We start from the raw sequence: 26,645 nt of genomic DNA on the forward strand, positions 1-26,645 counted from the left end.
TGCACGCTCTTCTTAACTCGAACAGGACCGTGTTGATAAAAGATCCCATTATTTCACCATATCGCCTTTCCGATCTCATCTGATGCTGCAAAAATTCAGGCTTGAAACTTCGCATGCGACTTAGGTGACGCTGAACGAGAATGGAATGCTATCATTTATTTACTTACCTGAATTTGAAACGCACATGTTCAAAACGAAATACAATACCTAAAAATAAAGTAACAGTTGGTTTGTGGATTCAGGGAAGGGGATCAAACAGCAACGTCATCAGTCCTTAGCGAAGGATGGGGAAGGAAGTTGAAATGGTTCAAATGGCTCTGAGCACTATGGGGCTTAACATCTGAGGTCGTCAGCCCCTAGAACTTAGAACTACTTAAACCTAACTAACCTAAGGACATCACACACATTCATGCCCGAGGCAGGATTCGAACCTGCGACCGTAGCGCCTAGAACCGCTCGGCCACACCAGCCGGCGGGAAGGAAGTCGGCCGTGCCCTTTCAAAGGAACCATCCCGGCATTTGCCTGGAGCGATTTAGGAAAATCACGGAAAAACTAAATCAGGATAGTAGGACGCTGGTTTGAACTGTCGTCCTCCCGAATGAGAATCCAGTATGCTAACAACTACGCCACCTCGCTCAGTTTAATAACACTCAAGTGTATCGTTGACATACAGTTTCCATTTACTTTTTCTCGGTCTTCTTGATTCATGGTGAGCTTCCAGGCATTCTGCAGAGCTCCATCATATGTACAATATTTCTACGACAAACCCAGCCATCTTATTAATGTGCTACAAGATCTGCTGTTATTTGTATTCGCTGCCTGGATTCCAATCAGACTGTGAAATATTATTTCTCTCGCACCGCAGTTCATAACTGAGATCGGCTCCCGACGCTCACTATGCCCTTTGACGCTCTTTTGTTTCTCAGAGACCGCTCTTATTTTCCGCAAAACACAAATTCTTTCAGCGTATCCCAACTCCGGTGGATGAGATGGCCAGTGTGATATTAATAAATTAAGAGCTGGACCACAATCCTTGTGTAAGTAGAAACATCCGTCCCCGTTTATTGAGTTTTCTGACAGCTTTATTTTTATAGACGCCTTACTTACGCTATCGCAGAAGCTTTGCGTTTGCATCACAATACTGGCCTCATCGTACTTCATTTCACGATTATATCCGTGGCAGTGCTCGCGACAGCTGATTTACTTGGTTGGTTTAGTTGGTTGTTCCCTTCATCTGTTCTCGATTGTTCTGACAGTCTGCCCCATGTACTAGGCGTGTTTTTTTAAGTAAGTACCGTTTTGAAATTTAAAAAAGACGTGCTAAGCTATCTCAATAATTGTTATTTCACATGAAAGCCTGTACCTTAATCTACTTTTCTACATAATTTCCGTCAATATTGAGGCACTTGTCATAACGTTGTACCAGTTTTTGAATACCCTCCTCATAGAAGTCTGCCGCCTGATTTGTTAACCACTGCATCACCACTGTTTTGAAGACGCTGACCACCCAGGTGTTTCTTCAAGTGCAGGAACAGGTGGTAGTCACTGGGCGCAAGATCGGGGTTGTACGGAGAATGATCTAAAGTTTCCCATCGAAAAGATTTGATGAGATCTTTGGTCTGATTCGTCACATGCGGACGGGCATTGTTGCAGCAAAACGATGCCCTTGCTCAACTTCCATGGACAGTTGCTTTGATTCTGGTGTTGCAGCAAAACGATGCCCTTGCTCAACTTCCATGGACAGTTGCTTTGATTCTGGTGTGACGTAGGCCACCCATGTTTCATCGCCCGTAACAATTTGGATTAAGAAATCATCACCGTCGTTGTGGTACCACTCAATGAAAGTCAATGCACTGTCTAAACGTTTGGTTTTGTGCACATCCGTCAAAATTTTCGGTACCAAACGTGCGCACAATTTTCGGTAATTCAAGTGCTCGGTCACAATGCCCTACAAAACACTACGAGAAACCTGAGGAAAGTCATCCCGCAAGGAGAAAATCGTAAATCGTCTGTTTTCTCTCACCTTATTGTCCACTTCCTGCACCAAAGTTTCATTAACTGCCGAAGGGCGCCCACTCCGTTCTTCATCATGCACATTTGTGCGGCCATCTTTAAATGCTCTCACCCTCTTTCTTACCATTCCATCACTCATAATCCTTTCTCCGTAAACTGCACAGATCTCACTGTGAATATCGATCGCTTTTAGGCCTTTAGCACTAATAAATCTTATAACAGCCCGTACTTCCCAGTCGGCGGGACTCACGATTATCGGAGGCATCTTAAACACTCAGTACACAACGTAAACAAGGAAGAATCAGACTGTAATGGCGTCAGTGCGTAGATTAAGGTACAAGCTTTCAGGTAAAAATAAAATTATTGAGATATCTTAGCACGTCTTTTTTTAAATTTCAAAACGGTACTTACTTAAAAAACACGCCTCGTAATACAAGCCATATTCGTATGGAACGTAATACACAGCTGTCTTTTGGAGATCCTACATTGTCTTTAATATCACAAACAAGACTTTTTATCTTAGATGAAGGGAGCGAAATACACTGGATGTCTAGAGTTTACCGATCTTTCCGGATAGTGGGACAGCATAAGGTGGGCAAGCGAGTCTTGGCCTCTCTTCCTCTGTCTCAATCTCAAACTCTTTCTCAGGCGTTCTTGATTCTCATTGCAACGCCTGTTTAGTTTGACGACATGTAAACAACAGTTCGGCAGAACACTCGTAAGCACACCATCAGTCCTATTTTCAGCTAACAGAACATTATCGTTCTGGTATCCGGATCCGTGGAAGTCTATGGACCACGGGCCGGCCGCGGTGGCCGAGCGTTTCTAAGCGCTTCAGTCCGGAACTACGCGGATGCTACGGTCGCAGGTTCGAATCCTGCCTCGGGCATGGGTGTGTGTGATGTCGTTAGGTTAGTTAGGCTTCATAAGTACTAAGTTTAGGGGCTGATGACCTCAGATGTTAAGTCCCATAGTACTTAGAGCCACATGAACCATCTATGGACCTCTATGGCTGTTAGAGGGCACAGTCTCGCCGCAGCGCAGCGCTCACAGCGTGAGCGCGCCAGTCGTCTCCCCAAGTGAATATGTGGATCAATAGTGTTCCTCGTGGCCGATATATACACGGCAGTCCAGCGTATGGTCAGTCGCACTTACGATTAATGATGTCCGTCTTACTGCATACTTCCTCTCTTGTAACCATTAAACACAACAATTCCCGCACCTTCCATGCCTGTGCTTGCCTGCTCCGAGGCTCCATCCTCTCTCCTTTATGTCCTCTATGCCGCCGATAGCCCCAAACAACCTCCATCAGTACACCTCCTTCAGTACGCTGAAGACACCGCTTTCCTCGCTGTCTACCCTACGTTCCAGACATCATAATGATACCTCCAAATCCACCTCCTAATGTAACCAATGGCTCCTCAAGATCAACCCTTCCAAAACCCAAGCAACATTTATAGGACACACCTCCCGTCTCCATGACTTCTAGCTTACCATTTACGACTGTCCTGTCCAGCTAACTAATGCACTAAAATATCTTGGACTAAACATCGACTGGCAATTAACTTGGAAATGTCATCTAACAACCCAAAAGAAAGCTTACAATAGACTAAAACTACTAACTTGGGGATTGCACCACTCCTCGGTCCTGCACACGTGCAAAACCTTGATCTGACCCATCCTTTGCTATGCGAGTTTTGCGTGGATCCGCCTCAGCCAAGTTCTATCAGTCCCTCCAAATATTGGAACACTATGCAGTCCCGCTGGCTTTCTGTATCCGTTTACCTTCCCTCACAAGGATCCTTTACCAGCTCATCAAACTGCCACCTCTCCTCACTCACATTGAACACCTCTGAACAACCTACGCCATCTACAAACTTTACTCCAATAATCCAGTAGTATCCTCTCTACTTTCCAATCCTCATACGCTGCCGCGCCTTTACCAACACATCCCACCAACCCCTCGCCTACATACCCTCCACATACTCACCCAAAGAAACTTCATCCATTTCTCCCTCCCAGAACATAAACTCCACCTCGACATTTACTCATCCCACCAGCTCCAAATTCACCTAACCCATTCCACCTCATCAGGGGTCCTTCTCCCTCCCCATCCACTATTTCCTTACCCCCTTTTTCTCCACCTTTCTTTCCCTACCCCCTTTTCTCATCAAAATGTAGCCATACAAATAACCTCCTCAACACCACCCCTCCTTCTGTCCCAACAGCCACTCCAAACGCATCGATGCTATGCACTAGTCCGCCACCCTTACACCACCACATTCCTCACCTCCTCACCGACCAACATTCCCCCCTTCAACAACAGACTCCCTATCCCAGGGCAGGTACTTCCAATTTTAGTGACAGCAAAGTGCTTCTATTAAATATAATTGTTTCAGCATCATGTTTTAAATATTTTTAAATGTGTGCATATTGTGTTTGATGTTTTTAACTAAAGCGCAGAAAGTCATATCCCTTGTCCATATAAAAACTTCCATTTTATTTTGACCTTTAAAAAGTCATAAATTCACCTTTCCGTTTCTAGTTTTTTCTTCTCATTTAGTTTTTGTTGTTGTTGTTGTTGTGAATTGACTGAAGAGTGGCTTGACCATACTGCTGACAGGCCACTGCCCGCCCTAATGGGGCGCAGGCAGATGGAATAACAATAAAGAAGAAAAAGAGCAGTCACTTCTGTACTCGCTTCTAATATTGTCGGTTTCTATCAACGCTGTGCAACGGACTGTTGGACAACAACGTCTCTTGGCACTTGGTTCAAAAATGTGTGTGTGTGAATTCCTAAGGCACCAAACTGCTGAGGTCATCGGTCCCTAGATTTACACACTACTTAAACTAACTTATACTAAGACAAACACATACACATCCACGAGTGAGGACTCGAACCTCCGGCGGGAGAGGCCGCGCAATCCGCGACATGGTGGCTCAAACCACGCGGTGACATTTGGTCTTTCTCTCTAATCACAATCCAGATGGTATCTCTCTTTGCTTTTGGCCTGTTGCCATCGTTGCGACGAAGGTTTCTGCTTTGCATTTCGTTCTTACCTAGATTGCTTTGGCCTTGTCCTTGTCTGTGTCCTGTGCGTCGTCAGTCAGCCGTGTTCAGCTCACCTACCGCTTGGAGCCGTGTTCTCTCCCGAGCGCGGCCCTTCCGCCTTGCGGTTTCAGGTTTTTCTCTCCTCGGTTCTGACGCATGGACTAATATCCAGCTACCCGCGGAAATAGTAACTGTTCACTTTCAGAAACAAATCTTCTAAATCGCATTATGTCCCATAAACATTCGATGGCATTCATAGCGGAAGATCTGGGTGACCAAATCATTCGCTCGAATTGTCCAGCATTATCTTCAAAACCGCGAACAACTGTGGTTCGGTGACAAGGCGCATTGTCATCCAGAAAATTTCCGCCGATGTTTGACAACATGAAACACATGATTGGCTGTAAATAATCGCCAAATAGCCGAATATAATCATTTCTAGCCAATGATCAGTTCTGTTGGACCAGAAGACCCAGTCCATTCCACGTTAACACACCCCACATGATTATGGAGCCGCCACTAGATTGCACAGTGCCTTGTTCATAACTTGGGTCCATGGCTACGTAGAGTCTGCGCCAAACTCGAATACTAACATCAGCTCTTACCAACTCAAATTAGGACTCATCTGACGAGACCACTGTTTTCCAGTAATCTAGGGTCCAACCGATATGGTCACGGGCCCAGGAGATTTCGTACTGTTAGCAAAGACACTCTCGTCGGTCATCTGCTGCTATAGCCCATTGTCGCCAAATTTCATCGCACTGTCCTAATGGATGCATTCGTTGTATGCACCACATTGGTTTCTGCGGCTATTTCAGGCAGTGTTGCTTTTCTGTTAGCACAGCTACGCAATCGTCGCTGCTCTCGGTCGTTAAGTGAAGGCCGTCGGTCACTGCGTTATCAGTGGTGAGAGATAACCCCTGAAATGTGGTGTTCTCGGCACACTCTTGACACTGTGGGCCTCCGAATACTGAATCCCCTAACGATTTCCTAAATAGAATGTTCCATGCGTCTAGCTCCAATTATCATTCCGCGTACAAACGCTGTTAATTCCCGTCGTGTGGCCGTAGTAACGTCAGACACTTCTGCACTTGAATCAGCTGAATACAAGTCACAGCTCCGCCAGTCCACTGCTCTTTTATACCTTGTGTACTCGATACTACCGCCATCTGTAATGTGCATCATCTCAGTGTGCATCACTGTACTGGCTCGCGACTCATCCGTCACTACCAGACGATGCGAATGAAATTTAAAAAACGAAGCGCGGGCATCCAATTAAAAACAGAGGTGAATGACGTTATTCAGAAAGTGATTTTAGGGCAAATTACACTACTGGCCATTAAAACTGCTATACCACGCAGATGACGTGCTACAGGCGCGAAATTTAACCGACTGGGAGAAGATGCTGTGATATGCAAATGATTAGCTTTTCAGAGCATTCACACAAGGTTGGCGCCGGTGGCGACACATACAGCGTGTGTACATGAGGAAAGTTTCCAACGGATTTCTCATACACAAACAGCAGTTGACCGGCGTTGCCTGGTGAAACGTTGTTGTGATGCCTCGTCTAAGGAGGAGAAATGCGTACCATCACGTTTCCGACTTTGATAAAGGTCGGATTGTAGCCTATCTCTATTGCGGTTTATCGTATCGCGACACTGCTGCTCGCGCTGGTCGAGATCCAATGACTGTTAGCAGAATATGGAATCGGTGGATTCAGGAGAGTAATACTAAACGCCGTGCTGGATCCCAACGGCCTCGTATCACTAGGAGTCGAGATGAAAGGCGTCTTATCCGCGTGGCTGTAACGGATCGTGCAGCCACATCTTGATCCCTGAGTCAACAGATGGGGACGTTTGCAAGACGACAACCATCTGCACGAACAGTTCGACGACGTTTGCAGCAGCACGGACTATCAGTTCGGAGACCATGGCTGCGGTTACCCTTGACGCTGCATCACAGACAGGAGCGCCTGCGATGGTGTACTCAACGACGAACCTGGGTGCACGAATGGCAAAACGTCATGTTTTTGGATGAATCCAGGTTCTGCTTACAGCATCCTGATGGTCGCATCCCTGTTCGGCGACATCGCCATGAATTCACATTGGAAGCGTGTATTCGTCATCGCCGTACTGGCGTATCACCCGGCGTGATGGTATGGGGTGCCATTGGTTACACGTCTCGGTCACCTCTTGTTCGCACTGACTGCACTTCGAACAGTGGAGGTTACATTTCAGATGTGTTACGACCCGTGGCTCTACCCTTCATTCGCCCGCATCTCGTGGTCGTGCGGTAGCGTTCTCGCTTCCCACGCCCGGGTTCCCGGGTTCGATTCCCGGCGGGGTCAGGGATTTTCTCTGCCTCGTGATGGTTGGGTGTTGTGTGCTGTCCTTAGGTTAGTTAGGTTTAAGTAGTTCTAAGTTCTAGGGGACTGATGACCATAGATGTTAAGTCCCATAGTGCTCAGAGCCATTTGAACCATTTTTTTTTCTACCCTTCATTCCATCCCTGCGAAACCCTATATTTCAGCAGGATGATGCACGACCGCATGTTGCAGGTCCTGTACGGGCGTTTCTGGATACAGAAAATGTTCGACTGCTGCCCTGGCCAGCACATTCTCCAGATCTCTCACTAACTGAAAATGTCTGGTCAATGGTGGTCGAGCAACTGGCTCGTCACAATACGACAGTCACTACTCTTGATGAACTGTGGTATCGTTTTGAAGCTGCATGGGTAGCTGTACCTATACACGCCATCCAAGCTTTGTTTGACTCAATGACCAGTCGTATCAAATCCGTTATTACGGCCAGAGGTGGTTGTTCTGGATACTGATTTCTCAGGATCTATGCACCGAAATTGCGTCAACACGTCATCACATGTCAGTTGTTGTATAATATATTTGTCCAGTGAATACCCGTTTATCATCTGCATTTCTTCTTGGTGTAGCAATTTTAATAGCTAGTAGTGTAAAATAACTCTTTATAAGTTCTGAACGTAGCACTGGCAAATGTACCAACCTAATAAAAGACATTGCAACAGTGGTCAAAACGTTGGTATGTACAATAACACGAAAGCACAGTGACAGACTTGCAGAAAATTATTGACGGAAATGTTACAAGTTGTAATAGACCATCAGTTCCTCGTAGGGGTCGGGAAGCGGTAAAGAGCCGCAAAGAGTGCGCTACCTTTATCGATGTTGTCAACGATGTTCTTGTCGAACAGGAAGAGCCGGTCGCGCAGCCCGCCGAAGTTGAGTCGTAGGCTGCCCTGCAGGCGCGGCAGCTTCCGCGCGGCGATGCGCAGCTTCTCCCGGATGGCGGACAGGCTGCGTGGGGCTGCCGCCGACCGCGCGGGCCTCTTCCGCTTGGGGCCCGACTCCGGCCCGGGGAAGGCGTGCTGCAGCGACAGCTCCACCAGCCGAGCGGGGTCCGTCGTCCACAGCTCCGCCTACGCAGCAACACCATACTCAGTTTGCTCACCTGACCTGATACCTCGTGGAACTGCATTATTATGGTCACCTCCTACCTGTGACGTCGACAGCTCGTAACTCACGGCACATGTCACTAGTGGTGTTCTGGTGATGCATACGTGTAAGGGATCTGATTAATGCTACAACTACACTGATGTCCAATATTAAAACAGCAAACGGATATTTCCCCGTTGTGTGTTTAATTCACGCCGGCCGCGGTGGTCTATCGGTTCTAGGCGCTCAGTCCGGAACCGCGCGACTGCTACGATCGCAGGTTCGAATCCTGCCTCGGGCATGGATGTGTGTGATGTCCTTAGGTTAGTTAGGTTTAAGTAGTTCTAAGTTCTAGGGGACTGATGAGCACAGATGTTAAGTCCCATAGTGCTCAGAGCCACCTGAACCATTTGTCTAATTCACAATATAGTCATACAAACTGTCAACCAGATTGAAATTTTCACTCTACAGCGGAGTGTGCGCTGATATGAAACTTACTGGCAGATTAAAACTGTGTGCCGGACCGAGACTCGAACTTGGGGCCGGCCGCGGTGGTGTAGCGGTTCTAGGCGCTCAGTCCGGAGCGACTGCTACGGTCGCAGGTTCGAATCCTGCCTCGGGCATGGATATGTGTGATGTCCTTAGGTTAGTTAGGTTTAAGTAGTTCTAAGTTCTAGGGGACTGATGACCATAGATGTTAAGTCCCATAGTGCTCAGAGCCATTTGAAACATTTTCGAACTCGGGACCTTTGCCTTTCGCGGGCAAGTGCTCTACCAACTGAGCTACCCAAGCACGACTCACGCCCCGTCCTCACAGCTTTACTTTTGGCAGTACCACGCCTCCTACCTTCCAAACTTTACATATCAGCGCACACTCCGCTGTACAGTGAAAATTTCATTCTAGAAACGTCCCCAAGGCTGTGGCTAAGCCATGTCTCCGCAATATCCTTTCTTTCAGGAGTGCTAGTTCTGCAAGGTTCGCAGGAGTGCTTCTGTAAAGTTTGGAAGGTAGGAGACGAGGTACTGGCAGAAGTAAAGCTCTAAGGACGGGGCGTGAGTCGTGCTTGGGTAGCTCAGTTGGTAGAGCACTTGCCCGCGAAAGGCAAAGGTCCCGAGTTCGAGTCTCGGTCCGGCACACAGTTTTAATCTGCCAGGAAGTTTCATGTCAACCAGATGTCCGTACGATCGTGTTCTGCACGGAAGATGACATCCCTGTCATCGGACAACCATGCCAACGATGATGTAGCGGCACCTATGAAACTACATAGTGTTTGCCTGGTAGTATCACATCCACAATAACTGTGTACACAACCACAGAAGGCGCAGTATGGCACAGAGAAGACGCCTACCAGGCTCTCTCCGGTGTAGGGCCAGAGAAAGAAAGGAAGCAGGACAGTCGTAAGCCGATGGCTTAGTGTGAATCGTTCTTTTGTGTCTCGGATGTGGCGACAATGTATACAGATCGAAACTTTATCCGGAATTCCAGGGCAGAGCCGACCAAGTGTGATTTCAGAACAAAGGACCGTTATATGGCTGTAAGGACACGACAGTACCGCCTAAGTACTGCACATCAACTGGTATGTGAGCTCGCAGCATTCAATGGAGGTGTGTGTGCAGAAGGCATCGGCAGAGTGGTCTTTATTGTCAGAGACCTGCTGCACTCCTACCTCTGACACGTCTCCACAGAAGGGAACGTGAGGAGTGGAGTCGTCAACACGCCACCTGGACGGTAGAGCAGTGGGCCAATGCCGTTTTCACAGATGAGTCCCGATTTAGTCTGCAGGGTGATTCGCGATGGATTCGCCTCTGGGAGGGACGTGGAACACGATTTCGGGACCCAAACATTGTGCAAAGAGACTGATATCGAGGAGGTGTGGGCAGGGATCATGTTTACCACTCGAAATTGTACGGGAGAATCGGCAAGGTTTAACTGCTGGAATTTGACAAGTCTAACAGAAGCCAATTAACTGAAATTGTTTCCGTGGAATGGAAGTGTTTTGTTTTGACGGCTGGCAGTCTAAGTGAAACTGTTTTCTGAAATGTAGCCGTGCTGAGAATTAATTCGCATCCGCCAACGAACGCTTTCTAATTAATCAAAAGAGTGACGTCTCGTGCAGAAGATCGCTAAGAACCGGTAAATGCTGGTCACCGCGATGGTCAGAGTACGAATTTACATTTTCGCAGGACTGGCACGACTTCATAAAGGCTTTATCGAAGCTAATCGTATGTTTAAGTTCCATGTAAATAGAGGTATTAAGGGACTGTGTTACTAATAAACCCATTAAAAGTACACTCGCCATAATTTTATACTAATTTGTTAATATTCTGCCAACTCAAATTAACGCGAGCGCCTGTCAAAAGTTTGAATAACCACCTTTTGCAGCCGGACCTCTGCGAGACATGCAGGAAGAGATTCGGTGAGGTTCTGGAAGGTACCGACTCCAGTGGCGTGTACAACTGCGCTGGTTTACTCCGTTAAGGTTGCATGGCACGAACATCTCGATCGAGGATGTGCCACAGATTCTCGACTGGGTTTGATGGCCAGCATCCTGGTGCTCTTTGAACCACGCACACAAACTGCGAGTTATGTGACACATTGCGTTGACATGCTGATGGATGCCATGGTCCCGAGGAAATACAGACTGGATAAAGAGGGGGACATGATCCCAAAGTACAGATACATACTTCTGTTGATCCATTGCGTCTTCCAGAATGACGAAATTACCCAGGCAATGCCCTCAGACTGGACCATTACAACTACTTCTGCAGGGCGTTTGAAGGTGTACACTCCAGTAGCCATCTGTCAGATGGAGCATTAGACGTGATTCATCTGAAAAGGTCACCTGTCACCATACAGTGGACGTCCAAGTGCGGTACTGGCGTGCAAATTCCAGCCTTCGTCGCCCATGAACAGCAGTCAGCATGGGTGCATAAACGATGTGCCTGCTGCAGAGGCCCATACACGGCAACGTTCGCTGAACAGTCGTTGAGGGGACACTGTTGGTAGCCCCTCGGTTCATCTGGGAGGGGTGGAGTGGTCAGTTGCCCGACAGTTTTGCACGTCTAAGCGGACGTACACATCTCAGAGTCGTCGTTCACCCCTGTCATCTGTGGCCCTTGCCCTTTGCTGTAGAGTATTTGTCTTGGTGGGGTTTTGGATAGCGCCATTTTACCACGTACGGTATACTATAAGTACGGGGGCACGCGAACAGTTTCAGAAATGAAACTTCCAGGCAGATTAAAACTATGTGCCGGGCCAAGACTCGAACTCGGGACCTTTCCCTTTCGCGGGCAAGTGCGGGTAGAGTACTTGCTTACGAAAGGCAAAGGTCCCGAGTTCGAGTCTCGACCCGGCACACAGTTTTAATCTGCGACAAAGTTTCATATCAGCGCACACTCCACTGCAGGGTGAGAATTTCATTCCAGTTTCAGAAATGCTTCCATCCGCGACTCGAAAGCCAATGATCATGCCCTTTTGGAAGTCAGATATAGCACTCCTTTCTGCATTACGACAACGACTGCACTGTTTTCCGTGCCCCTCCCCTTCCCCCCTCCCCCCCCCCCCCCACACTCACACACTCTGTCTATATCCTCCACTGCTAGTGCTGTCACGCGTCGTCTGTCAGTGGTTATTGCACGCTGACGTCGAACGTAGGCGGTGCTCTCATTAATGTGACCGGACCGTGTACTTTCTGAAGTTTGCTTTGTGCGTAATTTTTCTGTTTTCTACGAGGGCAGTTCAATAAGTAATGCAACACATTTTTTTTCTCGGACAATTTTGGTTGAAAAAACCGGAAATTTCTTGTGGAATGTTTCCAAACATTCCCGCTTCGTCTCGTATAGTTTCATTGACTTCCGACAGGTGGCAGCGCTGTACGGAGCTGTTAAAATGGCGTCTGTAACGGATGTGCGTTGCAAACAACGGGCAGTGATCGAGTTTCTTTTGGCGGAAAACCAGGGCATCTCAGATATTCATAGGCGCTTGCAGAATGTCTACGGTGATCTGGAAGTGGACAAAAGCACGGTGAGTCGTTGGGCAAAGCGTGTGTCATCATCGCCGCAAGGTCAAGCAAGACTGTCTTATCTCCCGCGTGCGGGCCGGCCGTGCACAGCTGTGACTCCTGCAATGGCGGAGCGTGCGAACACACTCGTTCGAGATGATCGACGGATCACCATCAAACAACTCAGTGCTCAACTTGACATCTCTGTTGGTAGTGCTGTCACAATTGTTCACCAGTTGGGATATTCAAAGGTTTGTTCCCGCTGGGTCCCTCGTTGTCTAACCGAACACCATAAAGAGCAAAGGAGAACCATCTGTGCGGAATTGCTTGCTCGTCGTGTGGCTGAGGGTGACAATTTCTTGTCAAAGATTGTTACAGGCGATGAAACATCACTTCGAACCTGAAACAAAACGGCAATCAATGGAGTGGCGCCACACCCACTCCCCTACCAAGAAAAAGTTTAAAGCCATACCCTCAGCCAGTAAAGTTATGGTTACAGTCTTCTGGGACGCTGAAGGGGTTATTCTGTTCGATGTCCTTCCCCATGGTCAAACGATCAACTCTGAAGTGTATTGTGCTACTCTTCAGAAATTGAAGAAACGACTTCAGCGTGTTCGTAGGCACAAAAATCTGAACGAACTTCTCCTTCTTCATGACAACGCAAGACCTCACACAAGTCTTCGCACCCGAGAGGAGCTCACAAAACTTCAGTGGACTGTTCTTCCTCATGCACCCTACAGCCACGATCTCGCACCGTCGGATTTCCATATGTTTGGCCCAATGAAGGACGCAATCCGTGGGAGGCACTACGCGGATGATGAGGAAGTTATTGATGCAGTACGACGTTGGCTCCGACATCGACCAGTGGAATGGTACCGTGCAGGCATACAGGCCCTCATTTCAAGGTGGCGTAAGGCCGTAGCATTGAACGGAGATTACGTTGAAAAATAGTGTTGTGTAGCTAAAAGATTGGGGAATAACCTGGTGTATTTCAATGCTGAATAAAACAACCCCTGTTTCAGAAAAAAAATGTGTTGCATTACTTATTGAACTGCCCTCGTATGTGTGACATTTCTCTGTAACTTTGCCATATAGTTAACTGACAAATAAAGTAAATAAGAGCGAACCTCTATTTCGTTGGTGGAGAAGCCGCCGAGCCGCGTGAGGCGGCGGTAGTAGAGGTTGGCGCCGCCGACGGAGGGGGCGTAGCTGAGCTCCTGCAGCAGCAGCTGGCGCATGCCGGCCGACGCCGCCGTCCACACGCTCGTGTACGGCAGCTGCGGGCCCACCGGCGCCGGCTTGGCCAGCTTCAGCACGCCGCGCGCCCACTCGCTCCTGCAGCACACGCGTCACAGTTGCCTCACCATCCGCTATATGACTGTGTCTTACCTACACACTATTTGATCAAAAGTACCTGGAATTAACTGCCAAAGTACGTGGATGATGTCACCTGAGGGACAAACTCATCAGGGGAAAAAAGAGATGTTGCAACATTTGTAAATGTTAGGCATATAAAGTCAAACGTATTGAAACAAAGAGCTTTTATACCATAAAACTCAAACTAATGCCAGTGTCTTGACTGTAATTCACAAGTAACGAGTACTTCTAAAAGTCACTTTCTAAATGGAGCACCAAAAATAGGATTAAGTGGCCCAGTTGAAGAAGCAAGTTTTTTTTTTTTTTTACTTTATTGTTATTTTAACACCTGAACAAACAGGTAGGCTGGCAGCGGTATGCTACGCCGCTCTTCAGCCAGAGAGTTGACAATCACAGTACAAAAAATGGAGAATGAAAATGAACATAGTGACGGGCAAAAAAATAGTGGTCAAAGTCACACAAAAAACACGGAGCCGTTCACACTCGACGAGAAAGACACTGATAACATGTTGACACGGCGCACAGAACACTGATGAATCCGATGGCACAAGTGAACGGAGAAGCGTGACGGCGGACACTAAAAACACTAAACGACGTCACACACACGAGACACCGATGGCGATGATCTCCGGCGCGCGAAAGTCCACGTAGCGTGTGCGAGTCCGGGAACCTGCCAAGAGGGGAAGCAGGGTGAGGGTGGGTGGAGAAGGTGAAGAGGGGAGAACAGAGATGCCAATGGCTGAGGAGAGGGGAGGAGGAGTAGAAGGACAGGGGAGGGGAGGCCCAGGGGAGAAGTGGGGAAGAGGGGGGGAAGGATGGAGGGTGCCCAAAGGAACAGATACAGGAAGAGGGAGGGAGGATCAAAGTTGGTAGGAGGGGTAGATGGAGGGGAGGAGGGCATCATCAGGGAGGGGGAGCTGGCGGAAGCCACTTTGGGAGAGGGTAAGGAGGGTGGAGAGATGGAGACCGGGTGGGACGTGGGAATACAGGCGCGGCAGCGGGCGGGGGTGGGAGAGGAGCGGGGAGACGAGCGGGTGAGGAGGATCGAGTTTGCGGGAGGTGTACAGGATCCGTATCCTTTCAAGGAAAAGGAGGAGGTGAGGGAAGGGGATGAGATCGTACAGGATCCGCGTGGGGGAGGGGAGAAGGATGCGATAGGCGAGGCGGAGAGCATGACGTTCAAGGATTTGGAGGGATTTATAAAAGGTAGGGGGGGGGCGGAGATCCAAGCTGGATGGGCATAACAAAGGATAGGGCGGATGAGGGACTTATAGGTGTGGAGGATGGTGGAGGGGTCCAGACCCCACGTATGGCCGGAGAGGAGCTTGAGGAGACTGAGTCGGGAGCGTGCCTTGGCTTGGATTGTCCGGAGGTGGGGAGTCCAGGAGAGGCGACGGTCGAGGGTGACGCCAAGGTACTTAAGGGTGGGAGTGAGGGTGATAGGACGGCCATAGATGGTGAGATAGAAATCAAGGAGGCGAAAGGAAGGGGTGGTTTTGCCCACAATGATCGCCTGGGTTTTGGAGGGATTGACCTTGAGCAACCACTGGTTGCACCAAGCGGTGAACCGGTCAAGATGGGATTGGAGAAGGTGTTGGGAGTGCTGGAGGGTGGGGGCAAGAGCAAGGAAGGCGGTGTCATCGGCAAACTGGAGAAGGTGGATGGGGGCTGACGGCGGCGGCATGTCCGCCGTGTACAAAAGGTACAGAAGGGGGGAGAGGACGGAGCCTTGGGGCACACCGGCAGAGGGGAAAAAGGTGTAGGAATCTGTGTTATGGACGGTGACATAGGAAGGACGGCGGGAGAGAAAGGAGCCGATCAGACGGACGTAGTTAATGGGAAGGGCGAAGGTTTGGAGCTTGAAGAGGAGGCCGGAATGCCATACGCGGTCATAGGCACGTTCGAGGTCCAGGGAGAGGAAGATTGCGGAGCGACGAGAATTAAGCTGTTCGGAAAGGAGATGAGTGAGGTGAAGGAGAAGGTCGTCGGAAGAGAAGGACGGCCGAAAGCCACACTGGGTAATGGGAAGGAGGCGGTGCTGGCGGAGATGCTGGTGGATGCGTCGGGTCAGGATAGATTCCAGGACCTTGCTGAAGACCGAGGTAAGGCTGATGGGACGGTAGGAGGAGACGGCGGACGGCGGTTTGCCAGGTTTAAGGAACATGAGGATACGGGAGGTTTTCCACAGGTCGGGGTAGTAACCAGTGGACAGGACTACATTGTAGAGCCTGGCCAGGGTGGAGAGGAAAGAGACAGGAGCTTCACGAAGGTGACGGTAGGTGACACGATCGTGATCAGGAGCGGTGTTGCGTTTTGTGCGGAGTGTAGCAATGAGATCCTGTGTAGTGATAGGGGCATTGAGTTCCGTGTGTGCAATGTGGTCCAAGTACTGGAAACCAGGAGCAAGGGGAGGGACAGAGGTGTCAGTCCGATCGCGGATATAAGAAGCAAGAGAATCCACAAAACTTTAACCAGCTAGAAGTAGAACCAACACCCTTCACTGAAGTCAATAGACTTATAAAAATTCTAAAAATCAAAACCACATTTGGTGTTGCTGGAATTTCAAAAAGAATTCTGAAAAGTTGCTTCAACCGAATAACTAATGTCCTCAGTGTTATACATGGTGGTCCACTGATCGTGACCGGGACAAATATCTCACGAAATAAGCGTCAAACGAAGAAACTGCAAAGAACGAAACTTGTCTAGCTTGAAGGGGGAAACCAGATGGCGCTATGGTTGGCCCGCTAGATGGCGCTGCCATAGGTCAAACGGATATCAACTGCGTTTTCTTTAAATAGGAACCCCCATTTTTTATTACATATTCGTGTAGTACGTAAAGAAAGATGAATGTTTTCGCTTTGTGATACATGGCGCTGTAATAGTCTCAAACATATGGCTCACAATTTTAGACGAACAGTTGGTAACAGGTAGGTTTTTTAAATTAAAATACAGAACTTAGGAACGTTTGAACATTTTATTTCGGTTGTTCCAATGTGATACATGTACCTTTGTGAACTTATTATTTCTGAGAACGCATGCTGTTACAGACTGATTAGCTGTAAATACCACATTAATGCCACGGCCCGCATCTCGTGGTCGTGCGGTAGCGTTCTCGCTTCCCACGCCCGGGTTCGATTCCCGGCGGGGTCAGGGATTTTCTCTGCCTCGTGATGGCTGGGTGTTGTGTGCTGTCCTTAGGTTAGTTAGGTTTAAGTAGTTCTAAGTTCTAGGGGACTGATGACCATAGCTGTTAAGTCCCATAGTGCTCAGAGCCATTTGAACCATTTTGAACCACATTAATGCAATAAATGCTCAAAATTATGTCCGTCAATCTCAATGCATTTGGCTATACGTGTAACGACATTCCTCCCAACAGCGAGTAGTTCGCCTTCCGTAATGTTCGCACATGCATTGACAATGCGCTGACGCATGTTGTTAGGCGTTGTCGGTGGATCACGATAGCAAATATCCTTCAGCTTTCCCCACAGAAAGAAATACGGGGACGTCAGATCCGGTGAACGTGTGGGCCATAGTATGGTGCTTCGACGACCAATCCACCTGTCATGAAATATTCAATACCGCTTCAATCGCACGCGAGCTATGTGCCGGACATTCATCATGCTGGAAGTACATCGCCATTCTGTCATGCAGTGAAACATCTTGTAGTAACATCGGTAGAACATTACATTCTTTTGTTTCCTTTACTGCTTGCTCAATATACAGATTGAATAATATCGGGGATAGGCTACAGCCCTGTCTCACTTCCTTCCCAACCACTGCTTGTCTTTCATGCCCCTCGACTTTCAGTATACATTACACCATTTAGATTGCCATCGATAAAATGGGGGCCAATTATCCTTCCTCCCATAATGCCGCACCATACATTAACCCGCCAAGGTCACTGATGTTCCACTTGTCGCAGCCATGGTGGATTTTTCGTTGCCCAATAGTGCATATTATGCCGGTTTACGTTACCGCTGTTGGTGAATGACGCTTCGTCGCTACATAGAACGCGTGTAAAAAATCTGTCATCGTTCCGTAACTTCTCTTGTGTCCAGTGGCAGAACTGTACACGACGTTCAAAGTCGTCGCCATGCAATTCCTGGTGCATAGAAATATGGTACGGGTGCAATTGATGTTGATGTAGCATTCTCAACACCGACGTTTTTGAGATTCAAGATTCTCGCGCAGTTTGTCTGCTACTGATATGCAGATTAGCCACGACAGCAGCTAAATCATCTACTTGGGCATCATTATTTGTTGCAGGTTGTAGTTGACGTTTCACATGTGGCTGAACACTTCCTGTTTCCTTAAATAACGTAACTAACCGGCGAACGGTCCGGACACTTTGATGATGTCGTCCAGGATACCGAGCAGCATTCATAGCACACGCCCGTTGGGCATTTTGATCACAATAGCCATACATCAACACTATATCGACCTTTTCCGCAATTGGTAAACGGTCCATTTTAACACGGATAATGTATCACGAAGCAAATACGGTCCGCACAGGCGGAATGTTACGTGATACCACGTACGTATACGGTTTTGTCACAAAGCGAAAAAAGTGGTCCAACTAAATCTTGTGTTTTGACTATTACAGCTCCATCTATCACAAAGCGAAAGAAGTGGTCCAACTAAAACATTCATATTTCTTTACGTACTACACGAATATGTAATAAAAATGGGGGTTCCTATTTTTAAAAAACGCAGTTGATATCCGTTTGACCTATGGCAGCGCTGTCTAGCGGGCCAACCATAGCGCCAGCTGGTTTCCCCCTTCAAGCTAGACGAGTTTCGTTGTTCGTTTGATGCTTATTTCGTGAGATATTTGGCCCGATCCCTATCAATATACCACCCTGTATACGTAATGCATCACTCGTACAGGGAATTATTCCAGGCAGGTTAAAATATGCAATTGTTAAGCCTCTTCATAAGAAAAGTGACAAGAAACAAAGAAAGACTAAAACAATTATCGTCCAGTTTCCTTGCTGACAGCTTTTTTCCCAATATACTCGAAAAAGTAATGTACTATACAGTAGTCTCACACTTAGGTAGGAATATTTAAGAATTTTGATGGGGACTGGGTCCACAACCTTCACGAAATTTCAGAATGAAGACATTCCCCTTTAAGCTGTCAAAATATTATTTACTGTGATTGCAATTTCCACACATGGTCACTGTCAAGCATTCTGAAAGCCATGTCACCAAATAAAATACATTTAAGTACAACACTGACAAACGTTGAAAAACGAAAATTTTAAAGGTACGTACGTGAAATGTTGTAACCTACTCATTAACATTTAGCTGGACACGCTGGAACACATTTCCCAGGAGTGTAAAAGCAAATATATGTCGAGGTGTAAATTTATCCGCTGTTCCATACACCATGTGAGCACACTTTAGACAGCTAGTGAAATAACAGAAGATATGATGAAAACCTAAATTAAAATCTAGTGTTGTTGTTGTTGTTGTTGTGGTCTTCGGTCCAGAGACTCCACACTACTCTATCCTGTGCAATCTTCTTCATCTCCCAGTACCTACTGCAACTTACATCCTTCTGAAGCTGCTTAGTGTATTCATCTCTTGGACTCCCTCTACGATTTTTACCCTCCACGCTGCCCACCAATACTAAATTGGTGATCCCTTGATGCCTCAGAACATGTCCTACCAACCGATCCTTTCTTCTAGTCAAGGTGTGCCACAAATTTCTCCCTAATTCTATTCAATACCTCCTCATTAGTTATGGGATCTGCCCATCTAATCTTCACCATTTTTCTGTAGCACCACATTTCGAAAGCTTCTATTCTCTTCTTGTCCAATTATTTATTGTCCACGTTTCACTTCCATACATGGCTACACTCCATACAAATACTTTCAGAACAGACTTCCTGACACTTAAATCTATACCCGATGTTAACAAATTTCTTTTCTTCAGAAACGCTTTGCTTGTCATTGCCAGTATACATTTTAATCCTCTCTACTTCGGCCATCATCAGTTATTTTGCTCCCTAAATAGCAAAACTCATTTACTACTTTAAGCGTCTCATTTCCTAATCTAATACCCTCAGCATCACCCGATTTAATTCGACTACATTCCACTATCCTCGTTTTGCTTTTGTTGATGTTATCTTATATCCTCCTTTCAAGACACTGTCCATTCCGATCAGCTGCTCTTCCAGGTCCTTTGCTGTCTATGACAGAATTACAATGTCATCGGCGAACCTCAAAGTTTTTATTTCTTCTCCATGGATTTTAATTCCTACTCCGATTTATCTTTTGTTTCCTTTACTGCTTGCTCAATATACAGATTGAATAACATCGGGGATAGGCTACAACCCTGTCTCACTCCCTTCCCAACCACTGCTTGTCTTTCATGCCCCTCGACTCTTATAACTGCCATCTGGTTTCTGTACAAAATGTAAATAGCCTTCCACTCCCTGTATTTTACGCCTGCCACCTTCAGAATTTGAAAGAGAGAATTCCAGTCAACATTGTGAAAAGCTTTCTCTAAGTCTAAAAATGCTAGAAACGTAGGTTTGCCTTTCCTTATTCTATTTTCTAAGATAAGTCGTAGGGCCAGTATTGCCTCCCGTGTTCTAACATTTCTACGGAATCCAAACTGATCTTCCCCGAGGTCAGCTTCTACCAGTTTTTCCATTCGTCTGTAAAGAATTAGTGTTAGTATTTTGCAGCCGTGGCTTATTAAACTGATAGTTCGGTAATTTTCACGTCTGTCAACACTTGCTTTTTTTGGGATTGGAATTATTATATTCTTCTTGAAGTCTGAGGGTATTTAGTCTGTGTCACACATTTTGCTCACCAGATGGTAGAGTTTTGTCAGGACTGGCTCCCTCAAGGCCGTCAGTAGCTCTAATGGAATGTTGTCTACTCCCGGCGCCTTTTTTCGACTTAGGTCGTTCAGTGCTCTGTCAAACTCTTCACGCAGTATCATATCTCCCATTTGATCCTCATCTACATCCTCTTCCATTTCCATAATATTGTTCTCAAGTACATCACGCTTGTACAGACCCTCTATATACTCCTTCCACCTTTCTGCTTTCTCTTCTTTGCTTAGAACTGGGTTACCATCTGAGCTGCTGATATTTATACAAGTGGTTCTCTTTTCTCCAACAGTCTCTTTAGTTTTCCTGTAGGCAGTATCTATCTTACCCCTAGCGAGATATGCCTCTGCATCCTTACATTTGTACTCTAGCCATTCCTGCTTAGCCATTTTGCACTTCCTGTCGATCTCATTTTTGAGACGTTTTTATTCCTTTTTGCCTGTTTCATTTACTGCATTTTTATATTTTCTTCTTTCATCAATTAAATTCAATATATCTTCTGTTACCCTAGGATTTCTATTAGCCCTCCAGTGTAGCAGGAGTAATAAACGGATCACAACAGTGGCAAATATGCAAACATGGAAAGAAAAAATGGTTCAAATGGCTCTGAGCACCATCTGTGGTCATCAGTCCCCTAGAACTTAGAACTACTTAAACCTAACTAACCTAAGGACATCACACACATTCATGCCCGAGGCAGGATTCGAACCTGCGACCGTAGCGGTCAAGCTGTTCCAGACTGAAGCGCCTAGAACCGCACGGCCACTCCGGCCGGCAAACATGGAAAGAGCATGAGGCTTAGAGTACGGAGATGCTAGTATAAAGAGCCCATATGTGGTTGCAAAAAGTATGCGTAGAAAGGAGGAAAGTGACAGAAAAACACGGTGGTCACATTAATGTGATCACCGTCGACGTTCGACGTCAAAATAAAATAACCACTCACATACTGAAGGTGGCAGCACCAGCAATGGAGGGTGTACAAAGCATGTCGTGGGTGACCGGTGGGGAGGAGGGGGGGACGCGGAAACAGTGTAGTCGTTGTAGTAATTCAGAAACGGCGCGGTTTATCTGACGTCCAAGAGGGACGTTAACTGTGTCACATGGCGTCGTTTGCCCAGCGGAGATGACACGTGGTAAGAGAGGTCTGCAGCGCGCCGCCAATAATTGCGCAAAAGTCTTGTAATCAGTATTATATAAGGTGATAGGACGGTAGTGGGCCGTCGTAATTCCAGGTGTCGGTTTATGAACGGGTACAATAACGCCCTCGACAAAAGCTTGCGGAGTCGCAGCTGTAGACGTGACAAGATCATTACACATCTTCGTCCTTTGTGTAGACGTGAGACCACAAAACGTACGATGAAGTTCGGTATGGAAACCGTCGATGCCTGGCGATTTGCATAGCTGTAGTGGGTAGTGACCTGGGTAGCCGCGCGGTCTAAGGCGCCTTGTCGCGGTGCGCACAGCTCCCCCCGTCTGAGGTTCGAGTCCTCCCTCGAACATGGGTGTGTGTGTTGTCCTTAGCGTAAGTTAGTTTGAGTTAGATTAAGTAGTGCGTAAGTCTGGCGTGAGGTCGGATGAGTTGAGCGCGGGCGCAAACTCACAGTTCCTCGGTGCTTTTGGTGCGGACCCGCCCGACGCCGGCGCGCCGTAAGGCACGGTATCTCGCACCAGGACGTATTTCTCGGACGGGCACGGATGTTGCCTTGCGTCAAAAGGGAGAGCTGCGACCCACCCCGATGCGAAAGCGAAGGGCGTGTGGCACAGGGGGAGCTGTGTCCAGGGACCGAAGATCTGTCCCTCGGGAGGGAGGGTTGAGCGTGGCTGTGGGGGGTGTTGCTCACTCTGTGTGCGACCCCTCTGCGCTGGCTTGGCCGAAGGGTGGAAGCTCGGGCTAGTGGACGGCGAAGGACGAGAAGTGCATCCGCTTCTCCGGAGTGAGGGGTGCACTTGCCGAGGAGCGTCGGGTGACATCATCGATGACGGGGCCACCGATGGGGACCAGTACGTTGGCAACGGCGTGCTGAACCAACACCACCTAGACTGCAGGCCTGCGCGCACACTTGTGACGTCACATACTGACGGCCGGGTCTGCATCGGAACGCTCCTGTTCAGCACTCTGCAGCTATACGAACTTCACGAGTTTTAGAGCTGAGACCACATAGGGATTCTCGTGCTTTCTTCTTCTACAAGGCCTTGAAATGAAAGTATGGAAATTTATATCATTGCGTAAAGTAACTGCACAAAACTGCCCTATGTTATTTCAAGATGCAAAATTATTTTGACGATTTGCCTTAAATACGCGTTTCTAGGCTCGAATACAAACTGTAATTTTAAATTCTGTCTTTTACCTCAGGAACTACGCTTTCTTGCAGTAAAAAATCTGCAATATGCAACAACAAGGAGACGTTTGCAGTTTTAAATAAAGCAGCTGGAGCGCCTACAGAATTTAAGAATTTGTTTCCCTGATTATTTTCGTAAATTTTCCTCTCCACTTCATAGTTTGCTGGCCTCACACGAAACTCAAATCATTCGACGAAATGGAGCACCTCCTGACATAATGTTTAATAAATCAAAAAACCCGAAAAAATATTTTTATTTCCCTGTCTCTCCAGAACTTTAGAACCTTAAAGATGAAAAGGTTGTTTCTCCTATATCCTTGATTGAAATTCGTGTCACAGAGTGCTGTTAATTTAATCATAATGCACTTACCTCGAAATTATGCTTTCTATACTGCTTAATCTGTCGAACACAGAATTCATTAAAGCTATTTTCTAAGGTAGTTTACTCAAACTGAAGTTATTTCCGAATACCTGTACATGTAAAACTGAACAAAATCATTCTGTAGCTCTTCCAAATAAAAGTACTGGATACTCAAGAATCTGGTAGGAATGATAAGGAATACTAAACATTTTCGAGCAACACTAATTAATATAACTATTCTGTGTGACAATAGTTGCATATATGACAGACATTTCACAGCCAGCTTCGTATTAACCTCACAGCAATGGTCCAGAATTAAAAAACAAATGATACTGGTACATGATACATAACTGCTTTTAAAAACAATTGGCAAATAAGTGCAATGGATTTCTCAACTTCACACATTTGGGAAATCGAAACATGTGCACTTTAATGCCTTTTTGGGATTTATAATTTCCCTGGAAAAAGGAACGCAACACTTGTATTCGATACTTCGCAGAACTGTAGGCGATTACTGTATGAAATATATATCACTTTCACGTGTCACACACTTTCAACACAACATACACGCCAACAGGACTGCCGACTGAAGATAAGATGGGCAACAGTTTGTGACGTCACGTGCCAATATGGCCGCTGTGGTTCAAATGGCTCTGAGCACTATGGGACTTAACATCTATGGTCATCAGTCCCCTAGAACCTAGAATTACTTAAACATAACTAACCTAAGGACAGCACACAACACCCAGTCATCACGAGGCAGAGAAAATCCATGTGCCGGGAATCGAACCCGGGAACCCGGGCGCGGGATGCGAGAACGCTACCGCACGACCACGAGATGCAGGCTATGGCCGCTGTGCGTAGGCCTTGTATCTAGAAGGCTTTGGCAGAACCTGGCTGCTGAGAAGTGCCCTTGGCCAATGGGCGAGATCGTTGCGTGACCTGCAGCAGTCCCTCCCCCCCCCCCCCCCCCCCCATGCCAGATCAAGAAACGGGCTCCCAGCTTTTCACTCGTCTACTCTCAATCATGGCTGAACAAGAGGCGAGTGATACGAGTGTGTTATCAAGATCTCCTATGCTCACTGTTCCTTGTTCCTACCCCAGAGGAGGGCCTGGGACAGAAGAAACTGTCACTGAAAGGCATTGAAGAATTAATTAGATATTAGACGCTAGTATTAAAAACGGTAAAATTAGTCAAGCAAAGTCGCAGCTATCAAAAATGAACTCGCCGCCTGGGCTATCGCTAGTGCGAAGCTCGAGGGGCGACTGGAAGAGTTAGAGAAGGAGAATGAGCGACTGCGTAAACAACCAACAAAGACATGGGCTGGAGTGGTCGCGCAAGCGGCCACCAAGACACAAACCACTAAAGGAACAATTGCCAAAGTGTCAAAAAGATCGGACACGGCGGGTTTCTTGAGACCCCTACCCAGTCAAGACATTAAAAAGGTGCAGGAGATTTTCACAACTGTAGACCCTGCAAAGATTAGATGGGTAGATCACATAACTAATGAGGAAGTATTGAATTGGATTGGGGAGAAGAGAAGTTTGTGGCACAACTTGACCAGAAGAAGGGATCGGTTGGTAGGACATGTTCTGAGGCATCAAGGGATCACCAATTTAGTATTGGAGGGCAGCGTGGAGGGTAAAAATCGTAAAGGGAGACCAAGAGATGAATACACTAAGCAGATTCAGAAGGATGTAGGTTGCAGTAGGTACTGGGAGATGAAGAAGCTTGCACAGGATAGAGTAGCATGGAGAGCTGCATCAAACCAATTTCAGGACTGAAGACCACAACAACAACAACAACAACAACAACAACAACAACAACAGACCCTGCAAAAGACAAAATCAAAATAAATAAAGTTAACACAACTAAAAATGTAGTAATAGTGGATGTCGCCACGGTGGAGGACGGGAATAAAATCCTAAATCATTTAAAATTAAACAAAGTAATAAAATGTGAACCACCCAAAAGCGGAACCAACTGGTAATTCTTTATGATGCACCTGTTACACTTAAAGAAAATGATATTTATGAGACAATTTGTCAACAGAACTTTGAGGACATGAGTTTAGAAACATTTAAAAACAAGTCGAAGCTGAGTTTTAAAACTGGACCCCAGGAACGGGATGTCGTACATCACGTTGCCGAGGTCTCGGGGATTATGTGGCGCCGGCTCACCACTATGGGCAGAATATACATGGGATTCCATGCCATCAACGTGAGGGACTACCAAGTGGTTCCCCTGTGCCACAATTGTGGCGATTTGGACCACGTTTACAAACACTGTGTAAGTAGGCTGTTTAGGTTTTCTTATTGGTAACGCCACGTAGCGCTCTGTATGAAAAATCACTGGCTGTGCTGTGTGCAGTCTGTGGCTAGTTTGCATTGTTGTCTGTCATTGTAGTGTTGGGCAGATGGATGTGAACAGCGCGTAGCGTTGCGCAGTTGGAGGTGAGCCGCCAGCAGTGGTGGATGTGGGGAGAGAGATGGCGGAGTTTTGAAATTTGTAAGTCTGGATGTCATGAACTGCTATATATTATGACTTTTGAACACTATTAAGATAAATACATTGTTTGTTCTCTATTAAAATCTTTCATTTGCTAACTATGCCTATCAGTAGTTAGTGCCTTCCGTAGTTTGAATCTTTTATTTAGCTGGCAGTAGTGGCGCTCGCTGTATTGCAGTAGTTCGAATAACGAAGATTTTTGGTGAGGTAAGTGATTTGTGAAAGGTATAGGTTAATGTTAGTCAGGGCCATTCTTTTGTAGGGATTTTTGAAAGTCAGATTGCGTTGCGCTAAAAATATTGTGTGTCAGTTTAAACACAGTCATGTATAATTTTTCTAGGGGGACGTTTCAACTTATAACGGAAGCCGGCTTGCTTCAGGTGTGAGGCTGAAGACCATGCGGCAGGAGATATGTATCCCCTGCAAGCGGAGAGGCAAGAAGAGCTGCAATACTACAGGAAGAAACTGCCCTACCTACAGGATGTTAGAGCAAAGGCTCATTGCTAGAACTGATTATGGCTGAGGCTATATCTGTACATAGGAAGCCTAAGAGAAAGTCCCCGAGTAAAAGGCTGTGGGATGCACCGAGAGCCAGCAGATTCAGGGATTTCATACAAAATTTCACCAAGATACAAACTGAAAAAGTGTAAATGAAGGACGATTGTATGCAAACGGACCCTTGTG

General features: G+C 46.9%; 1 protein-coding gene across 1 annotated transcript in view; it reads right to left on the reverse strand.

Annotated features, from left to right (window-relative positions):
* The window catches only part of LOC126184436 (vitellogenin-like), a 273,799-nt gene that overhangs the window by 57,176 nt on the left and 189,978 nt on the right, over positions 1 to 26,645 (reverse strand). Inside the window, exons 12-13 of the mRNA XM_049926828.1 lie at positions 13,658 to 13,865; positions 8,252 to 8,513 (exon numbers count right to left, since the gene is read on the reverse strand). Coding sequence (XP_049782785.1) covers positions 8,252 to 8,513; positions 13,658 to 13,865 — 470 coding nt within the window. The remainder of the gene's footprint in view (positions 1 to 8,251; positions 8,514 to 13,657; positions 13,866 to 26,645) is intronic.

The sequence above is a fragment of the Schistocerca cancellata genome, chromosome 4, assembly GCF_023864275.1.
Source record: "Schistocerca cancellata isolate TAMUIC-IGC-003103 chromosome 4, iqSchCanc2.1, whole genome shotgun sequence".
Classification (NCBI taxonomy): domain Eukaryota; kingdom Metazoa; phylum Arthropoda; class Insecta; order Orthoptera; family Acrididae; genus Schistocerca; species Schistocerca cancellata.